The sequence below is a fragment of the Mustelus asterias genome, chromosome 2, assembly GCF_964213995.1.
Source record: "Mustelus asterias chromosome 2, sMusAst1.hap1.1, whole genome shotgun sequence".
Lineage (NCBI taxonomy): Eukaryota > Metazoa > Chordata > Chondrichthyes > Carcharhiniformes > Triakidae > Mustelus > Mustelus asterias.
In genome coordinates, this window is record NC_135802.1 from 145,777,436 (window position 1) to 145,802,908 (window position 25,473).

Sequence of the window (25,473 nt, forward strand, 5' to 3'; positions counted from 1 at the left end):
TTTCCTTCTCATTGTATCCTGAATATCTCTGGTCATCCATGGTTCTCTGGACATGTTATTCCTACCTATCACTATATAAGGAACATTCTGGGCATTTTTTGAATGCCCCCCACTGCTCTTCTGTAGATTTTCCCATTAGTAGCTAACTTAACCAGTCTACCTTGGCCAGATCCTGTCTTATTTTACTAAAATCTGCTCTCCCCCAATCCAAAACTTTTTTTGCAGCTTGTCTATTTCCTTGTCCATGATGAGCTTACATTGTACCATGTTGTGATCGCTATCACTAAAATGCTCCCCCACTACGTGTCCAGCTTCATTCCCCAGAATCAGGCCCAGCACAGCTACTTCCCTTGTTAGACATTCCACATATTGATTTAAAAGATTCCCCAGCACACATTTCAAGAAATCTACTCCTACCCAAGCCCTTAACACTATGTATATCCCAGTTAATGTTGGGAAAGTTGAATACACTAACCCTATTGTTATCGTTTATACACACATCCACAAACTGAGCACATATTTGCTCCTCAATATCCCTCCATAATAGTTTGTACATTGGAGTACAACTATTCAACCGTCACCTACCAAGCCAATGGTACGAGCGACAGAAGATGTACTGTGTTTATGCTGAGGTCTTTCTCTGTGCATTGCATTGCTTTTTTGGTGTGATGGGTCAGCTAAGGTCCAAAATGCAATGCAATGTGGGTCAATGGAATAGATAATTCTGCTCTTTCCAAACGGTTATTAAAAAAGGTAGACTTGCATTTATACGTCACCTTTCACAACCTGGGCTTTTTCCAAAGAGCCTTAAAGTTAGTGAAGTACTTCTCAAGTATAGTCACTGTTATAAGCTGGGAAACATGGTAAGCAATTGTACAAAGCAAGGTTTCGCAAGCATCCAAGTGATGTTGACCGGGTAACTTGTTTTATATTGGTTGAGGTTAAATTTTGAGTAGAAAATTGGGAGAACTACCCTGCTCTTCTTTAAAATAGTGCAGTTAGACCTTTTACATCCACCTGGAAGGGCAAACAGGGTCTCAGTTTAATGTTACATTCAAAAGACAGCACCTCAGACCATGCAGCAACCCTTGGTACTGCGCTAGCATGTCAGTTTTGACTTTTTGTACCCCAGTGCTTGGAGTAGGCAAATATCCTGCTGGTGGGAGCTGCTGTAAAATTCTGTCCAAAGTTCTCTGGTTAATCTTGTAAACTTCCAGGATATCAATTTGGTATTAGTCCTCCTTCACCAGCTGGATCTTACCGCACATTTGATCTGATAACATCTGAGACGTACAGGATACTAGTGGATGGAGATTTAAAATGTGACATTTAATCTTTCCACTATTTTAGTTTTGTGAATCTTCGATTTTACAGGACACAGAAAGTGCCCATTGAATCAGACAAACAATAGCATTTACTGAACTCCGATTACATCTGTAATTTTCAATGTTGGCCTTAGCAATCCAGTCCCTTTTTAAAGCAATTAAGTGACACAGTATTTGCAATTTTGGTGAGAGCCTGTTACAATAAAAAATGAATTAGTCTCTGGAGGGAAAGAAAATAATTGTTCAGATCTTTAGGCCTGGCTTGTAAACTTTGAGCTGGTCACATCGAGTTCTGAGATTATAGGTTAAGTTAAATCATATATTTAATGTGCCTTTCATCATCATTACTGTGTGTCTTTTCATATTGCATAGACTTAGGTTAGTTTCCACTTGAACCTTCTTTGTCCCAGTTAGAGTAGGGTACGTCCTTAAACTATTGGAACATGATATAAAATTGAAAAATTCAGGAAGTTTAAGGCTGTAGATTTGATTTGGTTTGTCTCCTTTATGTCACCTTAAATCCTTCAGTACCTTATTGTTTTCATTCTTGGGGCTGGATATCATAGAAACATAGAATCCCTACAGTGCAGAAGGAGGCCATTCAGCCCATCAAGCCTGCACCAACAACAAATTGCCAGTGAGGGCAACACGATGGCACAGTGGTTCGCACTGCTGTCTCTCAGTGCCAGGGACCCAGGCCTTATCCCCGTAACCCCACATATTTCCCCACTGATCCCCCTGACACAAAGGGGCAATTTAACAATCCATCTAACCTGCACACCTTTGAACAGTGGAAGGAAACTGGAGGAAACCCACACAGACACGGGGAGAACGTGCAAACTCCACACAGTCACCCGAGGCCAGAATTGAACCCAGGTCCCTGGCGCTGTGAGAAAGCAGTGCTAACCGCTGTGCCACCGTGCTGCCCTCACTGGCAATTTGTTGGCCTCATTCCCTAGTTATGTACAACTAAGAGCATTTAAAGGCCACTGCAGAGGGAAGTTAAATTGGAATGGGGAGGTTGTCACCTTTGTTATAAAAATGCCCTTTCAACCTCCCTCAGAAAACATAGAATTGTGTCCCAGACATTCTTATCATCACCAAGTTGGAACTTTCAATCCATTAACAAGAGGGCCTCCATCCAGCCAAATTCCCAATGTAAAAAATGCTCTATCAATCCCTGAAGTGGTTCTGAATTAACTCTTCAGGGATGTAAATTCAGCTTGAGCAGTAAATGTTAAATTGATGATGGCAAATCAGCAGCCCAACCTGGTACACTCTTCTATCAATGGTTGAGTTCAGAACAGGTTGTCCATCTGCCTTTTTCTCCCTCCACACTTAACTGTGTAAGGAGAAATATTTTTCCATATTATAGATTAAGGAAGGTTTTTTTCACTGAAGTCTTTTATAGATTTCTGCAGAAGAAATAGGTATCTTATTTGTGCTCTTGAACCACTCAAGGTGAGACTTGTTAGAAAGAAAGAACTTGCATTTATATTCTGCCTTTCAGTACCTTATGATTGTCATAAAGCATTTTACAGCCAATTTGATGCATAGTTACTGTTATGATGTAGAAACTGTGACAGCCAATTTGGGCACCAGGAGAGGCGATGGCCGAGTGGTATTATCGTTAGTTAATCCAGAAACCCAGCTAATGTTTGGGGGACCCAAGTTCGAATCCCGCCAGGGCAGATGGTGGAATTTGAATTGAGTAAAAAATATCTGGAATTAAGAATCTACTGACGACCATGAAACTATTGTCAATTGTCGTAAAAAAACCCATCTGGTTCACTAATGTCCTTCAGGGAAGGAAATCTGCTGTCCTTACCTGGTCTGGCCTACATAGAATCATGGAATCCTACAACGCAGAAGGAGAACATTCGGCCCATCGAGTCTGCACCGACCACAATCGCACCCAGGCCCTATCCCCATAACCCCATGCATTTACCCAACTAATCCTCCTGACACTAAGGGGCAATTTAGCATGGCCAATCCACCTAACCCGCACATCTTTGGACTGTGGAAGGAAACCAGAGCACCCAGAGGAAACCCACGCAGACACTGGGAGAATGTGCAAACTCCACAGAGACAGTGACCCAAGCCGGGAATCGAACCCGGGTCCCTGGCACTGTGAGGCAACAGTGCTAACCACTGTGCCACCCTGTGGCACATGTGACTCCAGAGTCAATAACTGCCCTCCAAGAGCAACTAGGGATGGGCAATAAACGCTGGCCAGCCAGCGACGCCCATGTTCCACGAATGAATTTTTAAAAAATAAAGTAAGTTAAAATAAACATTAATTGAGCTAAATGTCCAGATCATCTGTTTTGAGATGGTAGTTGAGACACATCAGAGGTTATTGTTTAAAGTAAAAGCTCATGGTACAGGAGGGTAGCATATTGACATGGATAGAAGATTGGCTGGCTAACAGGAAGAAGAGAGTGGATATTAATGGGTCTTTTTCGGGTTGGCAAGATGTGACATTTGGTGTGCCACAGGGATCAGTGCTGGGACCTCACTGACTTGGATGAAGGGATGGATGGAATGGTTGCCAAATTTGCTGATGACAAAGATAGGTAGGAAAGTAACTTGTGAAGTGGACATAAAGAGGCTACAAAATATGTAGGTAGGTTAAGTGAGTGGGCAAAGATCTGACAAGTGGAGTATAATGTGGGAAAATGTGTAATTGTCCATTTTGGCAGGAAGAATGAAAGAGAAGCATATGATATAAATGCTAAGATGCAGAGGGATCTAGGTTTCTTAGTGCATGAATCACAAAAGACTAGTATACAGGTACAGCAGGTAATTAGGAAAGCTAATAAAATGTTATCATTTATTGTGAGGGGAATTGAATACAAAAGGGAGGTAATGCTTCTGTTATGCAGAGCGCTAATGAGACCACACCTGGAGTACTGTGTACAGTATTGATCACCTTATTTAAGAAAGGATGTAAATGTGTTGGAAGCAGTCCAGAGAAAAGTTTACCAGACTAATACCTGGAATGGGCATGTCACCTTATGAAGAAAGGTTGGACCAGGCTGGACTTGTATCCATTGGAGTTTAGAAGTATAAGAGGCGCCTTGATTGAAACATGTATGATCCTGAAGGGTCTTGGCAGGGTGGATTTGGAGAGGATGTTTCCTCTTGTAGAAGAACCTAGAATTAGGGGTCAATGTTTAAAAATAAGAGGTCGCCCTTTTAAAATGGAGGTGAGACAAGATTTTTCTCTGAGGGTTGTGAATCATTGGATCTCTCTTCCTGAAAAGCGGAGGAAGCAGAGTCTTTGAATATTTTTAAAACAGAGGTGGACAGATTCTTGGTAAGCAAGGAGGCGATAGGTTATCGGGGGTTGGCGGGTTGCATGTTTGAGATTATTATCAGATCAGCCATGATCTTAAATGGCACAGCAGGCTCAGGGAGCCAAAAGGCCTACTCCTGCTTCTTGTTTGTATGTGTGTATGTTCTTAAGTATTAGACAGGATGCCGGGGACAACTCCCCTGTTCTTTAGTGTATTGCCATGGGATCTTTTATATCCACCTGCGAGGGCACATGGATCCATGGTTTGACATTTCAACTGAATGACGGCATCTCCAATATTACATCAAAAGCATTTATCTGAGTTATTGGCTTGCAACTCTTGGCCAGCCTCTATAGCATGTATGCGTTTTGCAGGATTCCCTTTATATTATTCATTAAATCACAGTGCTGGCAGCTCCAAGTCAACTGTTAACAATGCACAGACAGTCAGCCGCCAGTTATTCAGGAAATTGGCTTCAGATTCTTTGTCTCTTCTCACAAACCTGTATAAGTTTCCCTTTTCCAATATCTCCATTTTTGCTGAGAAGGAACTTATTCCTTCTGCTTTCTAAGCGAGTATAACATCTTTTGAGTGCTTGGGACTCAGTATAAATTAGAGTAAAAGTGCAAACCTATTAAATCTATGAAGCATTAGAGGATGGAAATGGTGAAAAGTTTTCCAATTCCCGATAAGCATCCCCAATTAATTCTGTGAGCATACTATGTTCTGTGCTAAGGGCGGCACGGTAGCACAGTGGTTAGCACTGCTGCTTCACAGCTCCAGGGACCTAGGTTCGATTCCCGGCTTGGGTCACTGTCTGTGTGGAGTTTGCACATTCTCCTCGTGTCTGCTTGGGTTTCCTCCGGGTGCTCCGGTTTCCTTCCACAGTCCAAAGATGTGTGGGTTAGGTTGATTGGCCATGCTAAAATTGCCCCTTAGTGTCCTGAGATGCGTAGGTTAGAGGGATTAGCGGGTAAATGTGTAGGGATATGGGAGTAGGTGCTGGGTGGGTTTGTGGTCGGTGCAGACTTAGAACATAGAACATAGAACATAGAAAGCCACAGCACAAACAGGCCCTTCGGCCCACAAGTTGCGCTGATCATATCCCTACCTCTAGGCCTATCTATAGCCCTCAATCCCATTAAATCCCATGTACTCATCCAGAAGTCTCTTAAAAGACCCCAACGAGTTTGCCTCCACCACCACCGACGTCAGCCGATTCCACTCACCCACCAACCTCTGAGTGAAAAACTTACCCCTGACATCTCCTCTGTACCTACCCCCCAGCACCTTAAACCTGTGTCCTCTCGTAGCAACCATTTCAGCCCTTGGAAATAGCCTCTGAGAGTCTACCCTATCCAGACCTCTCAACATCTTGTAAACCTCTATCAGGTCACCTCTCATCCTTCGTCTCTCCAGGGAGAAGAGACCAAGCTCCCTCAACCTATCCTCATAAGGCATGCCCCCCAATCCAGGCAACATCCTTGTAAATCTCCTCTGCACCCTTTCAATGGCTTCAACATCTTTCCTGTAATGAGGTGACCAGAACTGCGCGCAGTACTCCAAGTGGGGTCTAACCAGGGTCCTATAAAGCTGCAGCATTATCTCCCGACTCCTAAACTCAATCCCTCGATTAATGAAGGCTAGTACGCCGTACGCCTTCTTGACCGCATCCTCCACCTGCGAGGCCGATTTAAGAGTCCTATGGACCCGGACCCCAAGGTCCTTCTGATCCTCTACACTGCTAAGAATGGTACCCTTCATATTATACTGCTGCTTCATCCCATTGGATCTGCCAAAATGGATCACTACACACTTATCCACACTTGATGGGCCGAATGGCCTGTTTCTGCACTGCAGGTTTCTATGATTCTAAGTCAAATAGCGCCATTATCTTGCTGCAGGTTTTCAATCTCAGCACTGGGGCTTGCGGCATTATGCTTTGAGTACTTGGCAATTATAAATAACACTAGGAATGTTAGGTAATTCAGAAGATTGTTCATTTTGAATATTGCATTAGCATCTGCACACCAGAATCAGCAACGCCCAATATTACACTCCTCTTCTTGTTCCAAGAATGATTTAAAATGAATAGCTTTCTCTGATTCTGTTTTACAAATATGTCATTAGAAATTCAGAAGATGCCATTGTTCTCTATGGAAACCGACGTCTAATTTCAAAGCCGGCAAAAATGATTTGACATACAAATTATTCAGGAGGATTATGGAGGGAGCGTTTGACCCTCATTTTCAGGTTTGATTTTTCTACGAGCAAGCTTCACGGTCAAAGTTGGGAATGTCAAGAATGTGATGTATACTGTGGGAAGGCTAGTCCCTGAAGTTGTTCTGTTGTACTGTTTCCCTTCTAACTTACCTGGTGCTTGTGTGCTGTCTGGATTAATGAGCTGGATTTTCCTTGGAATGGAAGGAGGGGGCCAGGGAAATTAGGGGTGGGGGGCAGTGGGCCATGTGGGCTGGCTGCATGAGGGCAGGCGGGCAATTTAAATAGTTAAGGCCTCGGTTAAGGGCAGTTTTGCAGCATCACTGACAACAGTGTAGCCCCCAGCTGGATGGGTTGGCTGCTAGCTCCATGGAGGTGTCTGCCCTCTGGCAGCCCAGGGCACAATCTGAGCAGGAGGCTCCACTCCCAAAGAGCGGGCTGCAGGTAAGAAATGTGTCCCTTGAATCTGAGCAGCCTGCCGCCTTCCCCACTCTGAAATGGGTGCCTCCATTTTAAGGTGCCCTCCTGGCCTCCTACCTGCATCAATGATGTCCACCTCTCCTGGGGTAGCCAGAGTTGTGGGAGCTGCTGGGATCCCATCTTGCCAGCCTTGGTAAGATGACGGGCATGGAGAGGCAGCCAGTTAGGAGGCTGACTCCACCGGATGACTCCTAACATGAACAGGCTCAGGACCCCTACGTAGATCCCAAAGCCTTTGGGAAAATCCTGCTCCCTGAGTCTCCGATCAAAACATTGTTGGAAGGTTGACCTCTCTGTCAGGGGAGCTGGGATTCAAAGAGGAAGAAGTTCCGCTTCTTGATAGTCTAGTGCCTTGGTCAAAGGAGTACTTGGACACTTCATCTCACGAAGAATACATTGACCTTGAAGGGGCTTCAGTCAGATTTACCAGAATAATACCAGGGTTTAAGTTACAAGGGCAGGTTGTTTGAACTTGTTTTGGTTTCTCTTGCATATTGGGAGATTGAGAGCTGATCTGATGGAGATGTTTACAATGTTATAAGGACTCAGTAGGGTAAATACTATATTTCCTTTGGTGGGAAATTATGAACAAAGGGACATAAAGTTACTGAAAGAGCATTCAAAAGTGAAATGAGGCAGCATTTTGTTTTCACACAAAGGGTGGTACACGGTGGCACAGTGGTCAGCACTGCTGCCTCACAATGCCAGGGACCTGGGTTCGATTCCCAGCTTGGGTCACTGTCTGTGCGGAGTCTGCATGTTCTCCACTTGGCTGCGTGGGTTTCCTCCGGGTGCTCCGGTTTCCTTCCACAGTCCGAAAGACGTGCTGGTTAGGTGCATTGGCCATGCTAAATTCTCCCTCAGTGTACCCGGAGTGTGGCGACTGGGGGATTTTCACAGTAACTTCATTGCAGTGTTAATGTAAGCCTACTTGTGACACTAATAGATAAACTTGAAAATGTAGTAAAATAGGAATCAGATAGGTTTGTGGTAAAGGTGTGAAGGGATATGGAGCAAAGACAGTTAAATGGAACGGAGGTACCAATCAGCCATTGAACAGCGACCCCGAAAGGCTGAATGGCCTACTTCTGTCCCAATGTTGCTACTAATGCCTAATTGCACCATCTATTGTGCATGTCTCATCTTTTGGTGCATTGTGTTTGAGGCAATTCTAAAAGGCATAAGACGGCTTCCTAACCACAAGGAAGGAAGTGGTGTCAAGGTAAAGTTTCCAGAACACACAAAATTGGTGAATGACACTGCATCTGGGGACGGATGTGCTACAGTAGTGCGTTTTTACTGTGCACTTTTCCAGAGGGAGGAAAGGGAAGCGATTCTGGGGGGGGGGGGGGGGGGAAAGAAAGGCAATATTTATTTTAAAGTACAAAACTTTAAACATTTATCAAGGAAGTGACCTACAGGAGACCTGTATCGCGGGCGCACACACATCTGTTTGCAGATCTGCTGAAGTGTCTTGCAGAAAGGCTTTAGCAGATGACGCTTTATTTTAATTTAGCAGACGGCGAGTCTCTTCCTTTTTCTCTCTTCGGTCTCTGGGGGTCATTTTCGGACTTGGTACTCCTGTCTCGCCAGTCCGCACATTAGGAAGTGTGCAAGGGTCTCTAATACACTTCCCAAAGTGCAAAGCTAAATCCGTGTCCGCCCCCCCCCCCCAAAAAAAAAAGCAGCCTCTCCCATTTCCTCCACTGTCTTTTTCAACCTTGTTTTCCCTTTATTTCTCTCTCCTTTTCCTCTTTATTCTTTATCCTTTCCTCTTTATTTTCTTCCTCTCTTTATTTGTATCTGCCTTTCTCTTTCTCTTTATTTGTCTGCCTTTCTTCCTCTTTTTCTTTGTATGTGTCTGCTTTTCTCCTCTTTATTTCTCTGCCTTTCTCTCTCTCTCTCAATATGTGTGTGCAATTAGCATATTTGTTTTTCCACCAGACCTCGCAGTCATGAGTGTCATAAATAAAGAGAAAACTCTGGGTATCTGATACAACAAAACAGTCATGAATTAGGTTCCATTACATTCCGGCTTAACCTTTCCGAAGAGTGCTTGGCAGCAGTCATCAATATTTAACAGCTGTTGTTATTATGAAATTCTTTATAGAGTTATGTGGCTTGCCTGCTTGCACGCAATGGCTTTGAACAGCAGCCAATTGCCTGTCAGACACACAGCGAGGAGATTGACAGTTTGCTACATTGCGTGACAGTGGGACTTTGCCTAGCTGGCAATTTGTGCTCGGAGCTTCAGTTGGATGGAATTTCACTGTGTGTTTCTTTTCGGAGGGGGGGAAGGGGGGAGGGGGTGGAAGAGGAGGTGAGGGCGGAGATATACTGATGAGATGGCCCAGTGCCCAGCTCCCCGCCCATCTGCCTCCAGTGAAGATATCTCCTTGTGTCGACTGCACGCAAGGCTGTCAGGGGTGAATGTATTCAGACACGCCTGAGCGATTACTAAACCTGAGACTTGGCATCCGTCACACAGACTTGAGAGGGAAACATTTAAAACACACAAAAAAAATTGCCTCTTCAAGAAGGCAGTAAAACGGATCAAAATAACAACCAATATTTTTATTATTCCTTTTTGGAAAATGTACACTTGCCAACCGGGAAAATGATCTCTGCAGAAATGTGGAAAAATTAAAACCTTCAGATGGCACAGTACAATCCCAATAAGTGGAATGGCATCAAAGCATCTGAGGAAAGCCGCAAATCTAGAAATTACAAGATGTTATTACCAGTTTGGGCTCCTCCCTTCCTGGAGGTGTTAACTCCTTGCTGGGGTGTGATTCCATGAGATTTGGGTCCCCGCGTCCAAGTGGCAAAATGTCACAAGTGTGTCATTGACAGCACATTATGTTTAACCTAAATACAGTAAGGAGTCTAACAACACCAGGTTAAAGTCCAACAGGTTTATTTGGTAGCAAACGCCACTAGCTTTCGGAGCACTGCTCCTTCGTCAGGTGAGTGGGAGATCTGCCCATAAGCAGCAAACAGGGCATATAAAGACACAAACTCAATTTACAGAATAATGAATAATGATTGGAATGTGAGTCTTTACAGCAAATCAAGTCTTAAAGGTACAGACAATGTGAGTGGAGAGAGCATTAGCACAGGTTAAAGAGATGTGTATTGTCTCCAGACAGGACAGCCAGTGAGACTTTGCAAGTCTAGACAAGTTGTAGGAGTTACAGATAGTGAGACATGAACCCAAGATCCCACGATAAGCTAAATACACCACGACCAGAACCTCAGCTGTCCTCCCTCAACATCCAGACATGTGGGACGGCACAGTGGCACAGTGGTTAACACTGCTGCTTCACAGCACCAGGGACCCGGGTTCGATTCCCCGGCTTGGGTCACTGTCTGTGTGGAGTTTGCATGTTCTTCCCGTGTCTGCATGGGTTTCCTCCGGGTGATCCGGTTTCCTCCCATACTCTGAAAGACATGCTGGTTAGGTGCATTGACCCAAACAGGCACCGGAGTGTGGCAACTAGGGGAATTACAGAGTAACTTCATTGCAGTGTTAATGTAAACCTTACTTGTGACTAATAAATAAACTTTACATATTCACAAAGCAGAGCTGCACAGGATGGCACTTGGCTATGCTTGATCTGTTCCCCTTTATCTCACTTAGGAAAACCATCCATCTCTGCCCCACGGTCTCAGCTCATCTGCTGCTGAAACCTCATCCACACACCTCTTGTCATCTCCAGTTGTGACTATTTTAAATAACTGGCTGATCTTTCATAAATCATAGAATCCCCACAGTGCAGAAGGGTGTCATTTGGCCCATTGAGCTTGCACCGACAACAATCCCACCCAGACCCTATCCCTGTAACCCCACGTATATACCCTGCTAATCCCCCTGACATTAAGGGGCAATTTAGCATAGCTAATCAACCTAACTCGCACGGTGACACAGTGGTTAGCACTGCTGCCTCACAGCGCCAGGGACCCCGGTTCAATTCCCGGCTTGGGCCACTGTCTGTGCGGAGTCTGCACATTCTCCCCGTGACTGTGTGGGTTTCCTCCAGGTGTCCGGTTTCCTCCCACTGTCCGAAAGACATGCTGGGTAGGTGCATTGGCCATGCTAAATTCTCCCTCAGTGTACCCGAATGGAGTGTGGCAACTGGAGGATTTTCACAGTAACGTCATTGCTGTTGTATTGTGAGTCTACTTGTGACAATAATAAATAAAACTTTAAAAAGAAATCTTTGGACTGTGGGACGAAACCAGAGCACCTGGAGGAAACCCATGCAGATACTGGGAGAATGTGCAAACTCCACACAGACAGACCCCCAACCTTGCACCTACCTCTATAAACCTGCAGTAAATCCGTTCACCCAGCGCTGTTGTTCTCGCTGACCTACATGGGTTCTTTATCCAGCAATGCCTTGCTTTCTTAAATTGTTTAATTCTTATTTTCCATTTCCTTTGTGGCTTCATCCCTTCCTACCTCTGAGACCTCCTCCAGCCCAACAACTCTTTGAGATCCCTGCACTCCTCTAATTCTGACCTCTTAGTGTATTCTGTACTTTCTTTTACCTCCCCATTGGTAGCTAGCCCTTTAGTTGCCTAGGTCCTTAAGCGTGGAATTCTCTCCATAAACTTCTTTCTCCCTACCAAATTAAGACCTTCCTTAAACCTTCCCTCTTTTTTACCAAGCTTTTGGCTATCTCCTTATGCGGCTTGGTGTAAAACCTTGTTGGATATTGCTCCTGTGAAATGTTTTGGGATGGTTCACTACATTTAAAGGTGCTATATAAATACACGTTCTTGTTAGTTTAGTACTGAAGCCATGATGAATCAGATTGGCCTGAGGTAATTGGTATGGACCTACCCCCCTCCCCCCACCCAGATCTACAGAGTCTCGCTCGAAAACTAGGGGGAGGAGGCTACTCCTGACCACAGGGACAAACCAGATCATGCTGCTAATCCCCGTCACACTGCTACTCCTGATCTTGTCGCTAATTCCCAATCACTCCACTAAAACTCCAGTCACCGTTGTAATTCCGGTTGCACTGCACAGGAGGCGGGATTGGGAGGTGCGCAGAGATCTCTGTTGGATGTGGTTACAGAGATGGGCATTGATAAGGCCATGGAAGGATTTGAATACACGGATGAGACATGATCAGGCTGGGAGACAGATTTTCATGTCAGACTTGGTAATCAGGAAATGGGACTTAACCCATTTGTCATGAACCTGCCTCCATTTTGAGTTAAAGTTAAAGTTTAAAGTTAATTTATTAGTCACAAGAAAGGCTTACATTAACACTGCAGTGAAGTTACTGTGAAATTCCCCTAGTCACCACACTACGGCATCTGTTCGGGTCAATGCATCTAACCAGCACGTCTTTCAGAATGTGGGAGGAAACCAGAGCACCCGGAGGAAACCCACGCAGACACAGGGAGATGTGCAATCTCCACCCAGACAGTGACCCAAGCCGGAAATCGAACCCGGGCCCCTGGGGTTATGAAGCAGCAGTGCTGACCACTGTGCCACCATGCTGAGATTACTAGGGGTAGGATTTCCCAAGGGCCTAAGCCCTAAGTGGCCTAAAGGTGGGAGTGCACGAGGCTGAAATGGAGGCCATCCAAATCCAGAGTGGGCAGGTTAAATAGCCTACCTACTTTCCCAAACTTTAGGCCCAGTTCTCTCCTCCACTATTGGTAACCATGCCTTCAGCTACCCGCACAGGCTTGGGACGAAGATTCATGAGTGAACTCCACAAGTACGTCAGAATGTCCTACCTGTAGTTTTGTGGTCCACCCTTTCGCTCTCAAACTTATGCACCAAAATTCCCAATGGGATCTCTTAACTTGAATCCCTGAGGATTTCTGGTTGCGGCAAACAGGAAAGAACATTTTCTCCCATGGTATCTTCCTTCTGACCATTTTTCAGTGGGGTTGCAGGTGAGAAATCGTTCACCTCGGGGTACCCCTTTTCCTCCCCTACCCTGACCTCTACACAAAATTTACCATTTTGCATTCAAGTAGATCAGATTTACAGAGGAGGTGAAGGGGCCACATTTTCTGTGATGAATATGTCTGGCACAGTATTCCTTTTCATTGAATGCTTCCTTTACAATGGTTGCTGTTCTTTAGCCCTGTATTATATTAGACTTGGCTAACTTTTTTTGTGGCTTCCGATTGTTTTACAGCCTTTGAGGAGACGGAACTGAGGAAGGAATCTCACCAATTTATCAACCATGACATGAGGGACAGTCAATCCACTCTCTTGACTGGGAATTGGCTATCGGAAGGGGAGCTTCTGCTAGACGTGAGTAGCATCTGTCAACAAATATTAAACACATATGAGTTGGGATTACAAGTAACTGTCAGGTCAGATAATGGACAAAATTCATTTTCAGGCAGTGACAAGGGCAATATTTATTGCTCATTCCCAGTTGGCTTGAGACTGTGATGGTGAGTGAGCCTTTTCTTTTTGATGTCACTAAATGGCTTGCTGTGTCGCTTCAGAGGGCAGTTAACGCCACGCTGCTGTGGAACTGGAGTCACAGATAGGCCAGACCTGGTATTGACGACAGGTTTCCTTCCCTGAAGGACATTAATGAACCAGTCAGGACTCTAAGCCGATCAAGACAGTTTCATTGTCACTTTTACTGATGCTGGCTTTTTTATTTCCAGAGTCTGAAAATATTGAATTCAAATTCTCAAACTGCCCCTGAAATCTGGTGGCACAGTGGTTAGCACTGCTGCCTTACAGTGCCAGGGACCCGTGTTCAATTCCAGGCTTGGGTCACTGTTTATGCGGAGTCTGCACGTTCTCCCCATGTCTGGGTGGGTTTCCTCCGGTTCCCTCCCACAGTCCGAAAGACGTGCTGGTTAGGGGCATTGGCCATGCTAAATTCTCCCTCAGTGTAACCAAACAGGCGCAGAAGTGTGGGATTTTCACAGTAAATTCATTGCAGTGTTAATGTAAGCGTACCTGTGACACTAAAAAATAAATTAAACTATCCGCAAGCTGCAAAATTGGGGATTTCTCTGCTTATTCTGTTAATATGCAACAAAAGTATTTATTCAGAATTTGGTGTCATTGCAACGGCGAGTTTTAACACACTGTTAGTGCGGGAATCATCCAGCAGTTTCTGGCGACGAAGAGACACCTGATGAGTAGCGAATTGCCATGAACTGCTGGATGATTCACACCATTTCCCGTTAGCTCTGCGGAAAATGACAGCTCACCATCGTGGAATTTTGCCGGATCATGGGAAGCTCCGTTGGCCTCAGGTGGGATTTTACAGTTTCGGGATGAGTGAGGTCACCCTATTATCACCCTATTATAGAATATTATACTATTCTGGTCACCCTATTATAGAAAGGATATTATTAAACTAGAAAGAGTGCAGAAAAGATTTACTAGGATGCTACCGGGACTTGATGGATTGAGTTATAAGGAGAGGTTGGATAGACTGGGACTTTTTTCTCCGGAGCGTAGGAGGCTGAGGGGTGATCTTATAGAGGTCTATAAAATAATGAGGGGCACATATCAGCGAGATAGTCAATATCTCTTCCCAAAGGTAGGGGAGTCTAAAACTAGAGGGCACAGGTTTAAGGTGAGAGGGGAGAGATACAAAAGTGTCCAGAGGGGCAATTTTTTCACACAGAGAGTGGTGAGTGTCTGGAACAGGCTGCCAGAGGTAGTAGTAGAGGCAGGTACAATTTTGTCTTTTAAAAAGCAGTTAGATAGTTACATGGGTACGATGAGTATAGAGGGATATGGGCCAAATGTGGGCAATTGGGATTAGTTTAGGGGTTTTTTAAAAAAAAGGGCGGCATGGACAAGTTGGGCCGAAGGGCCTGTTTCCATGCTGTAAACCTCGATGACTCTATGACCTCCCCTCGAGTTTCATAAAGTTGCTCCATTTACACATTAATTGCCAATTAAACCTGCCACAAAGCTGCAACCTTCTCAGCCTGGAGAGGGAACAATTTAAACTGTTGCATCTCATTGCAAGAAGTCTCACAACACCAGATTAAAGTCCAACAGGTTTATTTGGTAGCAAAAGCCACCAGCTTTCGGAATGCTGCTCCTTCATCAGGTAAGTGGGAGTTCGGTTCACAAATGGGGCATATAAAGACACAAACTCAATTTACAAAATAATGGTTGGAATGCGAGTCTTTACAGGTAATCAAGTCTTAAAGGTACAGATAATGTGAGTGGAGAGAGCGTTAAGCACAGGTTGAAGAGATGTGCATTGTCTCCAGACAGGACAGTTAGTGAGATTTTGCAAGCCCAGGCAAGTCGTGGGGGTTACAGGTTGCATGTGACATGAACCCAAGATCCCTGTTGAGGCCGTCCTCATGTGTGCGGAACTTGGCTATCCGTCTCTGCTCAGTGACTCTGCGCCGTCGTGTGTTGTGAAGGCTGCCTTGGAGAACGCTTACCCGAATATCAGAAGCCGAATGCCCGTGACCGCTGAAGTGTTCCCCAACAGGAAGAGAACACTCTTGCCTGGTGATTGTCGAGCGGTGTTCATTCATCTGTTGTCATAGCGCCTGCATGGTCTCCCCAATGTACCATGCTTCAGGACAGCCTTTCCTGCAGCGTATCAGGTAGACAACGTTGGCTGAGTTGCAAGAGTATATACTGTGTTCCTGGTGGATGGTGTTCTCACGTGTGATGACAGCATCCATGTCGATGACCCGGCACATCTTGCAGAGGTTGCTGTGGCAGGGCTGTGTGGTGTCGTGGTCATTGTTCTCCTGAAGGCTGGGTAGTTTGTTGCGGACAATGGTCTGTTTGAGGTTGTGCGGTTGTTTTAAGGCAATAAGTGGGGGTGTGGGGAAGGCCTTGGTGAAATGTTCGTCTTCATCAATGACATGTTGAAGGCTCCGGAGAAGATGTCGTAGCTTCTCCGCTCCAGGGAAGTACTGGACGACGAAGGGTACTCTGTCCGCCATGTCCCATGTTTGTCTTCTGAGGAGGTCGGTACGGTTTTTCGCTGTGGCGCGTTGGAGCTGTCGATCGATGAGTCGAGCGCCATATCCTGTTCTTATGAGGGTATCTTTCAGTGTCTGGAGGTGTCTGTTGCGATCCTCCTCATCTGAGCAGATCCTGTGTATACGGAGGGCTTGTCCGTAGGGGATGGCTTCTTTAACGTGTTTAGGATAGAAGCTGGAGAAGTGGAGCATCGTGAGGTTATCCGTGGGCTTGCGGTACAGTGAAGTGCTGAGGTGACCGTCCTTGATGGAGATGCGTGTGTCCAAGAATGCAACTGATTCCGGAGAGTAGTCCATGGTGAGTCTGATAGTGGGATGGAACTTGTTGATGTCATCAAATAGTTGTTTAAGTAATTGTTCACCATGAGTCCAAAGGAAGAAAATGTCATCGATGTGTCTAGCGTATAGCATCGGTTGAAGATCCTGTGCAGTGAAGAGGTCTTGTTTGCACCTGTGCATGAAGATGTTGGCATATTGAGGTGTGAATTTGGTCCCCATGGCTGTTCCGTGTGTCTGGATGAAGAACTGGTTGTTGAAGGTGAAGACATTGTGGTCCAGGATGAAGCGGATGAGTTGTAAAATTGCAACTAGAGACTGGCAGTTGTCGGCGTTGAGGCAGTTGCAGCAATGCCATCATCAAGGGGGATGCTGGTGCCGAGACATCCATTGTGACGAGGAGTGCTCCTGGTTCAACTGCTCCATGTGTGCTGAGTTTTTGTAGGAAGTCCGTAGTATCGCGACAAAAGCTGGGGGTTCTTTGTACAATGGGTTTCAGGATGCCCTCAACATAGCCGGAGAGGTTCTCGCACAGGGTCCTATTGCCCAATACGATGGGACGGCCAGGTGTGTTTGCCTTGTGTATCTTCCGGAGGCAGTAGAGATCCCAACACGGGGAGTACGTGGGATGAGAGCACGGAGGGTGCTCTGAAGGTCCGGGTCAAAGGTCTTGATGAGTCTGTTGAGTTGACGGGTGTGTTCTTTGGTCGGATCTGCGGGTAACTGTCTGTAGTGTTCCTCGTTGTTCAGTTGTCGGTACACTTCTTTGCAGTAATCCGTTCTGTTCAGTATGACGATGGCCCCTCCTTTGTCTGCTGGTTTGATGACAATGTTGCAGTTGGTCTTGAGAGCGCGGATGGCATTGCGTTGTGCTTGGGTGATGTTCGGGGCTGTCTTGTGAGTGCGGCTGATGAATCTGGTGTTGACGCACCTCCTGACGGTGCATACATGTCAAGTCGAGGGCAGCGGCCTTCCGGAGGAGTCCAATTCGACTCTTTCCTCTTCCACTTGGACTTTAACCTGGTGTTGTGAGACTTCTTACTGTGTTTACCCCAGTCCAACGCCTGCATCTCCACATCACGTCTCATTGCCACAGGTCCCAGGTTTTGATTTGATCTGATTTGATTTATTATTGTCACATGTATTAGTATACAGTGAAAGGTATTGTTTCTTGTGCGTTATACAGACAGAGCATACCGTACATAGAGAATGAAATGAGAGAGTGCAGAATGTAGTGTTACAGTCATAGCTAGGGTGTAGAGAAAGATCAACTTAAGGCGAAGTTCGTCCATTCAAAAGTCTGATGGCAGCAGGGAAGAAGCTGTTAATTTTAAACTTAGTGCTTAAACTTGTCTTCTTATTTCCCCTCTCTATCTCCTTTTCTGTCTCCTTTAATCCAATCTTTCCTTCCCTCTTTATTTATTTTTCTGTGTCTACAATAAATTCAATTCACCCTTTTCACTATTCCACCATTCCTCTGTCTCTTTCATGAACCTTAAAATTCATTATTTAAGAAGGTGAACTATTAATCCTGATGCCCAGGTGCCTCATCAGCAGCACACATTCCCAGCAATTTATGGGCAAATTTTTTTTCAGTTGAAGTTTGAGAGAAAAGTTCTAATTAACAGGAGATGCCTTGAGATGTTCTGATCGTGCAGAATCTGGACCATCGGGTGGGATGGGTGCCATCAGTTTTTTTAGCAAAAACTGGTGCATAGCACCTGGTAATGCCAGTCATTACAACAAGGCCAGGTTTCCAAAGATTCTTAGATAGCCTTAGATTCTTTCATACATGCGGCACAATGGCACAGTGGTTAGCACTGCTGCCTCATAGCACCAGGGACCCAGGTTCGATTCCCGGCTTGGGCCACTGTCTGTGTGAGTTTGCATGTTCTCCCCTTGTCTGCGTGGTTTTTCTCCGGGTGCTCCGGTTTCCTCCCACAGTCCTAAGATGTGCGTGTTAAGTTGATTGGCCATGGTAAACCAGGGGGACTAGTAGGGTAAATACGTGAGACTACGGGGATAGGAGCTGGATGGGATTGTGATCGGTGCAGACCCGATGGGCCGAATGGCCTCCTTCTGCACTGTGGGGATTCTAGTATTCTATGAGTCTATAATCAATGATTCCAAAGACAAATCTATCCATGTTGCATTAAGTTTTGTTTGTGCATCTACAGCTATTGAATGGTAAAAGCAACATGGCTAAACTTGGAAGGTTTCACTGATAAGCACAAACGTTCTTTCACCAAAATGCAAGATTTTATTCCAAGTATTGGCATCTATACCAACACCAGCAATTTTTCTGTTCACCAGCTTTTGTGGTTACTGTGCTAAAAATGCAAGCACTTTGAAGAAGTTAAGACTTTTAGAGGAAATTGCAGCAAGATTGTCAAAGAGCTGTTGTGGTACTTAGTGGCTGAAAGGCAATTTGCTGGAGCGTTGGAAGGTTTTTTTTGCCTTCATGAATGAGTCACGACATAAAGTGGCGTGATGATGGTCAGATTGTGACAACTAATTGAACTAAGAGAACAAATTATTGTCAGCAGTCCTCACAGAGTATTAATAGTGGGAGCAGGTAAAGGAGATAGATCTAGGATCCAGGATGTTTCTGGTCTTCCATGTTAAACTGGATTTGCAGTTATATTGCCAGCCCCATTGTATCTTCCAAGAGAATGTTTATTTTTTACATATTTCCAATGAGTATTGGACTGATGCCTTTGCACTTTTGAAATGTTGTCTAACTAACCTAACCACAATGTATTCTCGGGTATGGGAATCATTGGTATTTGCAGGCCATTCACACCTTTGTTACCTCCAGACTCAACTATACCAATGCATTTTTAGTTGGTGTCCCACAATCTACCCTTCATGAACTTGAGGTAATTCAAAACTCAGCTGTCCACCTCATTTTGCCCCAAACCCCATTCCCTGTGCCCACTCTGACTTCCATTGACTCCAAGTCAAGCAATGTCTTGACTTTAAAATTTTCACCTTGTTTTCAACTGGCCTTGCCTGTTCCTATCTCTGTAATCTCCTCTAGCCTCGCAACCTTCCAGGATTTGATTTGATTTATTATTGTCACATTTATTGGTACATAGTTAGAAGTATTGTTTCTTGCACACAATACAGACAAAACATACCATTCATGGAGTACACAGGGGAGAAGGAAAGGAGAGCGTGCAGAATGTAGTGTTACAGCGATAACTAGGGGAATAGAGAAAGATCAGCTTAATATAAAGTAGGATGTCTGCAGTCCTTTAATTCTGGCCTCTCATGCATTCCCGATTATAATTGCTCCACCATTAGTGGCCATGCCTCGAATTACTTGGGCTCCTCCTGTTTACCTTGTTTTACTCCTTTAAGAGACGTGTTAAACCCACTTCTTTGACCAAGACTATGGTTATCTTACCTATTACCTCCATTGACCCAGTGTTGTATTTTCTTTTGTAATGCTCTTATTAAGTGCTTTATATGTCATAACATTAAAGGCCCCAGACAAATATAAATTATTGCTATTATGCCTAGTTCTCCCATGCAGGTGATGGTGAGCCACCCTCTTGAACTGTGTGGTGAGAATTTTATATAATGGTTTGACACAACTGTGTGGCTTGGTAGACCCCTTTAGAGGGCAGTTAAGAATCAACCATGTTGGCGTGGTACTGGAGTCATAAACAGTCCAGATCAAATAAGGGTAGCAGCAGGCTTCCTTCCCTGAAGGATATGAGTGAACCAAAGCACATATTTTTATGTGTTAACTATTCTGCAGTCTTTGAATACCTATCGCTTAAAAAAAGCATTGATTTTTTTCCCTTAAGTTGGCTCACTCAATGCACAATTATTTTGGATCAAGTTTCTAATGCAGAATGGACTTACTGGCAGCGAATTACGAAGCATATTTGAGATGATGTAATTTGCAAAGAAATTGAAACCTTTCTTTCCCTTTATACAAGTGTGTGTGGTCTTTAGGCCTTTTGTGTATAATCATTGGAAATTGCTCAAAGCCATTTTTCTTAACAGAAGCAAATGCCAGGGTCACTCTCTCAATGCCTGTTCTTATTACAATGGTCAACACTTGTTTGTCACGATAGCTTCTCTGATGAACCAGACTATCGGCAAAAAGCTAGGTCCAGAAATCTTTGAATTTAAGCTAAAAGATCATTTTTATTTGTTAGTGTCACGAGTAAGCTTACATTAACAATGACGTTACTGTCGCCACACTCCGGCGCCTGTTCGGGTACACCCAGGGAGAATTTAGCATGGCCAATGCACCTAACCAGCACGTCCTTCAGACTATAGGAGGAAACCGGAGCACCCGGAAGAAACCCATGCACGGGGAAAACGTGCAGACACAAATTGAACCCGGGTCCCTAGCGCAGTGAGGCAGCAGTGCTAACCACAGCGCCACTGTAAGAATAGTGTTGACATTCCTTAACATACATCCAGAAAGTAGGCAAATTACCTGTATCGAACTGAACTAGTGATTTTAAGTTTATTTATTAGTGTCAGAAGTAGGCTTACATTAACACTGCAATGAAGTCACTGTGAAAATCCCCTAGTCGCCACACTCCGGCGCCTGTTCAGGTACACTGAGGGAGAATTTAGCATGGGCAATGCATCTAACCAGCATGTCTTTCGGACTGTGGGAGAAAACCGGAGCACCCGGAGGAAACCCATGCAGACACGGGGAGAATGTGCAGACTCCGCACAGTTAGTGATCCAAGCTGGGAATCGAACCTGGGTCCCTGGCGCTGTGAGGCAGCAGTGCTAACCACTGTGCCACCGTGCTGCCTGTCTGGAGTTTTGGAATCCAACAAATCATGGTGTAAAGTGGTATGGCACTGAGTATAGTGTGATAACACAAGAAAATAATAAGCAGATTCTTAATGCTTCTGTGAGAAGGAGAAGTGACACTTTTAGATTATGGATCCATAACATGTTCCCATGATATTCCTTTACCTTTGGAACATTAGTAATTTTTAAAAAAGGAATCATATAAATCAAGGTTTACAGGTAACGTACCTCAAATTCTGGGGACCAATGTCATGCGAGATTTTGGATATTATTGGATTTTGGGTATTGCTGGATTTTGTTTTGGCTGGTTTGGGCCGTGTTCAGTTTGGGTCAAGTGGGGTCAAGAATCTTTTGGAGTGTGGGATAGAGTGGCGTGCAAAGTGGCGAAGCTGATATGTAATCCGGTGCCACACTATAATGGAAGGCCTAGCCTAGCTGTCCAGCTAAATTTTATCTTTTTAAATGTTACTCAAGTAAAATTGATGTGAGGAACAATATAAAACTGTCCCATTTTCAGACAATTCCAGTTTTTAGACAGCCGAATTTGAGGTAATGTGCCCCAGTATATGTATATCCAGATTCCGTCAAATTGAGGATCTGAAGAGATAATGATTGCAAGGTCAATCATATTTCTATTGAATTGGAATAGTGTAACAAATATCCTCATAATTTATTCATTCACCTTTCTCTCCATCCACTGCTGCTTTCCAGATTCTTGTTCAAAGCCCCTGATTTATGTTGCTTGTACCTTTTTGATAACACATACTATCTTCCAGTACATCATCTGAGCAGCCATTCTTATCCAGTTATTCAGCTCTTTGAGCCTCGCAATTCTCTTCACACATCCATATGTGCGCACAAACGCACATGCTTGATCTAAGATCGATAGATTTTTGTTCGGCAATGACATTAAAGGATATGGAACTAAGTCAGGTAGATGGAGTTTGGATCATAGATGACCTGTATCTAATTGAATGGCAGAACAGGCTCGAGGGACTGGATGCCCTTCTCCAATTCCCTTGTTCCTCCAGCCAAGATGTTAATACTAAGACTAGCTGAAATCAAATCATTCAGAACCGAGTAAAGACAGAAAGCATTCTACATTGTAGGATACATTTTGTGCATTGGGGTTGGAGCCTCATTGGGTTGTAGCCATAATGCTAAGCATGTAACCTATGCATGAAGTGGAGCCCCACAAAACTATCCCTTGTACAACTATATTGTTTTGAAGTTCATAATTTTAAGATTTGAATCAAGGACCACATTACAAATTCAATATGTTTTTTATTCATTCATGAGATGTGACATTGCTGGCTGGACCAGCATTTATTACCCATCCCTGAGGGCATTTTAAGAGTCAACCACATTGCTGTGGCTCTAGAGTCACATGTAGGCCAGACCAAGTATGGACGGCAGATTTCCTTCCCTAAATAATATTACTGAACCAGATGGGTTTTTACAACACTGGACAATGGTTATCACTAAACCTTTAGTTCCAAATTTCTGTTGAAATCAAATTTCACCATCTGCCATGGTGGGATTCGAACCGGGGTTCCGAGAGCTTTACCCTGGGTCTCTAGATTAGTAGTCCAGTGATAACACCACTACACCATTGCTTCCCCTAGATGTCTCAATGACAGAAAATAGAACTAAACCCACGTATCTCCATTTACAATATTAGCACATTTTGACCAGCGCTTTCATATATTTCAAAAGGAAGAAAGAATGTTTATGTCAGTCATCACACCCTCAAAATATTTCAAAATGATTTACATCAATTCAGTTATTTAGAAGTGTGGTCATTGTTGCGGTGTAGGAGACGCAGCTGCCAATCTGTGTAAAACAAACTCAAAACACACTAAGTAATCAAATAACGTGCTTTAGTGACATTGCTTAAGGGATAAATATTGAGCAGGACACATCTCTCAAAATAGGACCATGGGATCATTCACCTCCACCTGCAGACAGGGCCTCAGAAAGATAGTCAGTGTAGAACTCCTTTCATATTGTACTGAAAGCATTGGCTGCCAAGTTTTAGGCTGCAGTTTACTGTTTGCGACAGAAGAATTCTGAATGTGAAATTAAAAAACTGCTAACCAAAGTTTTTTGGGGACATGTGTTTTCAGTGAGGAAATGCTTGTAGAACTTTCTCTGGGTGAGTTTAAGAAGATTAATGACTTTGTGTTTAATCATTGTATATTTAGCCTGATCTAAGAGTCCCTTTGATTTGTTTGCGTTATTGAAAGAGAAGTCTCTGGCTCTTAATAAGATCCAGCAGTTCAGCCGTAATCCAGGGTTTATGCACGGAGCCACATCTAACAATCTGAGGCCGAAAACACTTTGTCATTACTGACATGGAATCAGCCGAGAACCAACTGCAGAAAATACCAGGAGAACATGCGATCAGGAAACTACAGGGAGCATCGGGGAAAAAAATGGTTTAATCTACCTTGCCACATGCAGCCTAGTGAATATCCAAAGGAAGCTAGCTGGACAAGGAGGAGGAATCAAACGGGACAAGATTAGACAAACTGGAGAATGGCTTGAAATTGAGAGAAAAAATTGAATGGGGGATGGCAGTCAGGAAGTGATTGCTTAAACTTTTTCTGGTATGAAACACTTGAATGGAGATAAGTAACTTTGGAAGCAATCCAGAAATTGTCAACCATCAGCCCCTTTTGAGATTACAGTGAAACTGACCAGTAATCTTCTATGTTTTGTATGAAATGGTATAAAAATAACAGTTGTAGCATTTGATCATAGAAAAAACAGCATGGGAATCATGGAATCCCCATAGTGCAGAAGGTGGCCATTTGGCTCAAAGGGTCTGCACCGACCACAATCCCACTCAGATCCTATCCCTATGTATTTACCCTGCTAGTCCCCCTGACACTAAGGGGCAATTATTTAGCATGGCCAATCCACCTAGCCCACACATCTTTGGATTGTGGGAGGAAGCCGGAGCACCCGGAGGAAACCCACGCAGGCACGGGGAGAATGTGCAAACTCCACACAAAGTGACCCAAGCTGGGAATCAAACCCGGGTCCCTGGCACTGTGAGGCAGCAGTGCTGAGCACTGTGCCAATCATCAGATATTTGTGCATTACTCCATAAAGTACTCAAAATCATTCACTGTCACCCTGCAAAAGGCCATCATTAAGTTCGAGAATATAAATCTGGTCATTTATTTATCCACACCCAGTGTTTATTAACAGGAGTCTGCTCTATTAGCATGGCCAGTGAATCCTGAATGATGGTTGAAATCAGATAAAGTTGATTTATTAGTGTCATAAGTAGGCTTACATTAGCACTGCAATGAAGTTACTGTGAAAATCTCCTAGTTGCCACACTCTGGCACCTGTTCGAGGGAGAATTTAGCATGGCCAATGCACCTAACTAGCACGATTTTCGGACTGTGGGAGGAACGGAGAACCCGGAGGAAACCCACGCAGACACGGGGAGAACGTGCAGACTCTGCACAGACAGTGACCCAAGCCTGGAATTGAACTCGGGTCTCTGTCGCTGTGAAGCAGCAATGCTAACCCCTGTGCCACCGTGCCGCCCCGGATCAACCTGAATTAAATTTCAAATCAACTTGGAAAGAGATTCAGATCAGAAAGTGATTGAAACAAAACCAGGAAGTGCTGAAAAAAACGCAGCAGGTCTGGAACATTTGAGGTGAGAGATGCCCAGTTAACGTGTCGAGTCCGATATGATTCTTCCTTGGAACTCCAAAGAAAAGTCACATTGGACCTGAAGCGTTAACTCTGGCCTGGAGTTTTGCTAAGTTGGAGTGACTTGGGTGCCCTTTAGAAAGGGCAGGTGGGTTCCGATGCTGGAATTCCCAATCCCATTCCTTGGCTATATGATTTTCAAAAGTGCCTCTAAAGGATGCAGGCTTGTTCCTGTCAAAAACCCAAACCCAGCATTCCCGACCTGGTCACCTCCATTGTGGAGATAGACAAGTCCTACACATCTGCAATTTTCATGGAGTCGTGCCAGGTTTTTAAACAGTTGTTCTCAGCCCTTCGTCAGCATAAGGACATCTTTTAAAAGGCCAGTTCAAAAGGACCTCCTCATGCCACCATGCCAAACTATATTCCCCACTGAC

General features: G+C 44.4%; 1 protein-coding gene across 1 annotated transcript in view; it reads left to right on the top strand.

Moving 5' to 3' along the window:
• ahrra (aryl-hydrocarbon receptor repressor a) overlaps positions 1–25,473 on the top strand; it is a 212,520-nt gene that overhangs the window by 126,139 nt on the left and 60,908 nt on the right. The window contains exon 4 of the mRNA XM_078197936.1: positions 13,492–13,610. Within this exon, the coding sequence (XP_078054062.1) occupies positions 13,492–13,610 (119 nt within the window). The remainder of the gene's footprint in view (positions 1–13,491; positions 13,611–25,473) is intronic.